We start from the raw sequence: 4589 nt of genomic DNA, 5'->3' as shown, positions 1-4589 counted from the left end.
TTTCGAGTGAGATCGTTGCCAGTGCCCCTGGACTGGCTTATGCGTGTGGCACATAAAAGACACCATTTCGAGCGTGGCCGTTTTCGTGCGGGTGACACGTAAAAGCACCCACTACACTCTCTGAGTGGTTGGCGTTAGGAAGGGCATCCAGCTGTAGAAACTCTGCCAAATTAGATTGGAGCCTGGTGTTGCCATCCGGTTTCACCAGTCCTCAGTCAAATCGTCCAACCCATGCTAGCATGGAAAGCGGACGTTAAACGATGATGATGATGATGATGATGTGAAGCTGTTGGAGACTGGTCAGACACTGGTTGGAGAGGGTTGCTGTTTGAAGACCATATATGTGACAGCAGGATTCAGCTCCTTGCTATACTGCCAGAAAGAGTCAGAAGTGGTTGTCAGAGAATTTCTACAACTTTGCCAGCCCAAATTTCTGACCTTCTAATTCCGCCTATTGTAATCCCATGAATTACTTTGTGTGTGGGTGCAGTTGAGAAGACACCAACCACTCTACCTGCTACACCAAGGTCAAGCCAGTGGCCAGACACAGTGAGAAATGCCTACACTAGGTTCCAGAGTTATCTTGAGGCTATGGTGGAAGCTGAAGAAGGCTACTTTATATAAACTGTTATCTCTCAGCCATAATCTAGTTGATATTTTTTGATTTCTTAAAATATTTTTATTTTTGGATGGGATATTGTATTTTATTTTCCTTTTATACAAACTGTCAAACTTTGTCTGAACACCCTGTGTGTGTGTGTGTGTGTGTGTGTGTGTGTGTGTGTGTACACATATATCTTGAATTAAAGAACCAGTTAGGTGTGCCTTGAGTCAAAGACCGAGGTTGATATATTTTCAGTTGGGCCTTTAAATATCAAAACTTAATATTTTTTTAACACTGCATAGGTGGCAGCAAAGGTGGTGGTGGTGGTGGTGCTAGTGGTTCACAGGCCCGGGAAGTAAAAACTAAAGTAACAAAGAAGAAATATTGTGCTAGTGGCAGCAGTAAAGGTGGTAATGAAGATTCTGATGAAGAGGTGTCTGGACAACACAAAACATTAAGTTTCATGGAAATTGATGAAATTGAAGAAATCTTGAAGAAAGAAAAGAAATTGCTTGATTCCCCAGAAGAACTCGTTACGGAGATTGCAACACAGTTATACAGGTATGTCTTCTCACTCTCTACCTCCTCCTCCTCCTCATTATCATTTGTTTTTATCTGGAATTGTAGTGTTTTCAGTTATGTTGCAATATTTTGCCATGTTAAAGGCAGTGAATTGTGAAATCAGTAAGGCACTAGACAAAGTGCCTGACATTTACATTTCTGTAAATTCTGAGTTCAAATCACACAAATGTTAACTACACATTGCTTTCTTTCTTTCGTTCATAACCTAAATACCAAATGGCCTATGTGAGAGCCTTTCCATATTCACTGGATTTGGTACACATAGCAATAAAATCTCTCTCAAATCATACAAACAAAGGGGACTGCTTAGATAGAATAGTCACAGGTGGGATGCCTTTGAATAAGAGCCAATCCTAGGCTGAACATCAATAACTCAAGTACCAGTAATTTACAAGAGCCTGGTCATCTGTATCCTCATGGATCCTTACGTTAATACTAGAATTCAACATTTTGGTATCTTTTTATAAGACTATTGTTGGGGAGGTAGAGTAGGATGTTCACACGCGTGTGCACACACAATACCAATAGCAATGTGCATTGAAGCAATATGCACTCAGAATGCTAGAAATCATACTGTATAGTCTTAGAAAAGGACATGTTGAATAATGTATCTCTTGATGCATTGTTCCTGGAAGAGAGATGGGATGGTCATGGCTGATATACCTTTTAAAAGGTAGCATATTTGAAATTCTTCCAGGGCCTCTAAGATATAGGGATACATAAGGGACTATAATAAGTGGGGTTTCATGGTAGATATAAGAAGGCATTGAGAATGATAGCAGATAAGAGAGGTGTTTAAAATGGAGTATATCAGGGGAGTGATATAGCAGTGGATGAAGGCATAGAAAGAAGGTGATTTGTTGAAATAGTGTGGGCAAACTGTTAGGAACAGGGCAGGATATAATATGTGCTGATTCTACTCCCAGGTAAATACAGAAGCCAAGTAGTACCATAGATGGGGGAGGGATAAAAATGACTGGGGGAATTTTTAACATATCTTAGAGAGGGAAGAGAAGAAGGGTACAGGGCCTTGTGTTTACAAATGTAGCCAAGTGGTTTTAGGATACCATATATGCTGTTATGGTTGGGTCTTCTCGAGCACAGCAAAACACCAATCATCTTGGTCCTTTGTCATCTCCATAAGGCTCAGGATTATGAGATGTGAAATCAGCCTTCAGTATTTCATCCCATGTCTTCCTGGGTCTCCCTCTTCCATGCAACTGTCCTTATCCATATGCATCACACAACCAAACCAGCACAGACCTCTTGCATGCTACATCTGATTTCTCTTATTTCTAACTTTTCTCTCAATATATCTGTGCTTTGTTGTATATGCATGCTAATATTGCACATCCAACAAAACATACTAGCTTCATTCTTCTCTAGTCTCTGTATGTCCTCTGCAGTCAGGGCCTATGTCTTGCTACTGTATCAAACAATATGCCTCTCTCTAGGAGAGGGAGATAGACATTTTGTTGCCAAGAAAGGTAATAGCTCTCAGAACTTTCTCCATCCTAGTCTTATTTTAGCAACTACATCTTCGGAACATCCTTCTCTACTGATGATTAGATTACCTAGGTAACAGAAACTATCTACTACCTCATGGGGGAGCCTCCACAGTATTTCAGAAAATCAATTTTCTGTGTGACTTTGGACTTTATGGCACCACATACAAAAACTTTCACCATTAGCCTTGCTGTTATTCTTCTGCCTCTCTTACATTTGATTGAACCTATAATTTTATCAGAACTGATCTGGGACTAAACAGGTCTTAAAGACCTAACTACTCAATTGATTGTTTTATTATTTTCTAGACCACTTTCACAAGAATACCAAGAAATGGCCAAAACTGTGTTTTTTGAATCAACTGGCACTGGTACAACATCAGCCAGAAAAAAGACATTTGCTGAGTTACAAGAGAAAGTTTGTGGAATGTGGATGAATATACTACTGATTGAAAAAGGGATAAAGCTGTTCCCAGGTAAGAATAATAATGATAATCATAATAATAATAACGATAAAAATAAAAGTACAGCAACAGCATAATAACATTGACTATGTCTGTTTCCATTCAGTTTTACAGTTTACACGCACGCACGCACACACATGCACACACACACACACACACACACGTCCCCTAAAATTCTATGCATGCCTTAACATCTGAAAAGTCATTTTCACTTCTTTTTAAATTTAATGTATTAGAAAGAATGAAAGGAACCAAAATAAGCTTTGGACAAAGGAAATTTTCCTCAAGTGCTCCTGAAAATTTGTAAACACAAAGTGCACTGTTTATTTAGGGAGTTTCAAACAGATTCACTTGAATTAGAGAGAAGTTTGAAGAAGATGGATCTATTCAGAATGTCCACAAAAAACAATTCAGAAAACTGCAGACATTGAAAAACCTTGCAAAACAATAAAGGGTACTTGAAACACCAGACTTCAAGAAAAATCTGTGTAGCAAGCAAGTCATGAGTCAGGAATTTGAAAATCAAGCATCTGTTACATTTTGAATTGCTGTCATTGGAAACGTTACATTCCAAAAATAGTCCATGCTCTCAACAGAGATGAATCAAACCAAAGTTTTGCAAGTGGTACTTGACAGTATGTGTAGCAGATGCACACTTTTCAACAAAAATTGTTTGGAGTGATGACGCTACATTCAAAAGAAATAGCTCAACTAACTTCCACAATTGCACCTACGGAGAACCTGGGAATCCACATATTAATTTACCAGGAGTTATAGTATGGTGTGGCTTATCATCAATACTATAACTGGTTCCATTTACTTGGACTTGCTGTGACAATCAGCCATGCCAAGCATTCAAGAGGACTTTGAAAATATGTTTAATTTCTCACAAGATGGACCTTTCCCTCACTAGCATAAGACTTATCTTAAGGGCCTGACTTAATAAGGTTTTGCAAAACTGGTGAATTTAACAAAGAGGGTTCAGTAGATTTACTCAGTGTTCACCAGACCACTTGCCTTCTTTTTTATATATTTTTATGAGAATACATAAAAGGTAAAGTTTATGGTACAAAACTGGTAACAATTGACAAACTGAGGGCAGCCATTGAACAAGAATGCACACAAATACCGAACAAAATGTTTCTTGATGCTTGCAATTCTATTGCCTTGCATTATAAGCAAGTTCCTGGACCAGAATGGTCATCAATGTGAAAATAGGCAATCATTAAAAAATTAAGTAAGTCTGTAAATTCTATTAAATTTTGAAAATGAAATGTATTCCAACAATCACTCAGTTTATAACTATTCATTGCTTGTATACATTTTTTGGGATACCCTGTATATGTGTGTGTGCGCACGCATGTGCGTGAAAATAATGTGAACTTTAGAATGATGAAAGGGATATATATCATCATCATCATCATCATATATATA

The 4589-nt window shown here is 38.1% G+C and overlaps 1 protein-coding gene across 1 annotated transcript in view; it reads left to right on the top strand.

Moving 5' to 3' along the window:
• The window catches only part of LOC106881474 (E3 UFM1-protein ligase 1), a 99916-nt gene that overhangs the window by 48060 nt on the left and 47267 nt on the right, over window positions 1-4589 (top strand). The window contains exons 11-12 of the mRNA XM_052967292.1: window positions 907-1165; window positions 3001-3167. Coding sequence (XP_052823252.1) covers window positions 907-1165; window positions 3001-3167 — 426 coding nt within the window. The remainder of the gene's footprint in view (window positions 1-906; window positions 1166-3000; window positions 3168-4589) is intronic.

This window comes from Octopus bimaculoides, chromosome 4 (genome assembly GCF_001194135.2).
Source record: "Octopus bimaculoides isolate UCB-OBI-ISO-001 chromosome 4, ASM119413v2, whole genome shotgun sequence".
Lineage (NCBI taxonomy): Eukaryota > Metazoa > Mollusca > Cephalopoda > Octopoda > Octopodidae > Octopus > Octopus bimaculoides.
This window is presented reverse-complemented; position numbering and strand designations above follow the sequence as displayed.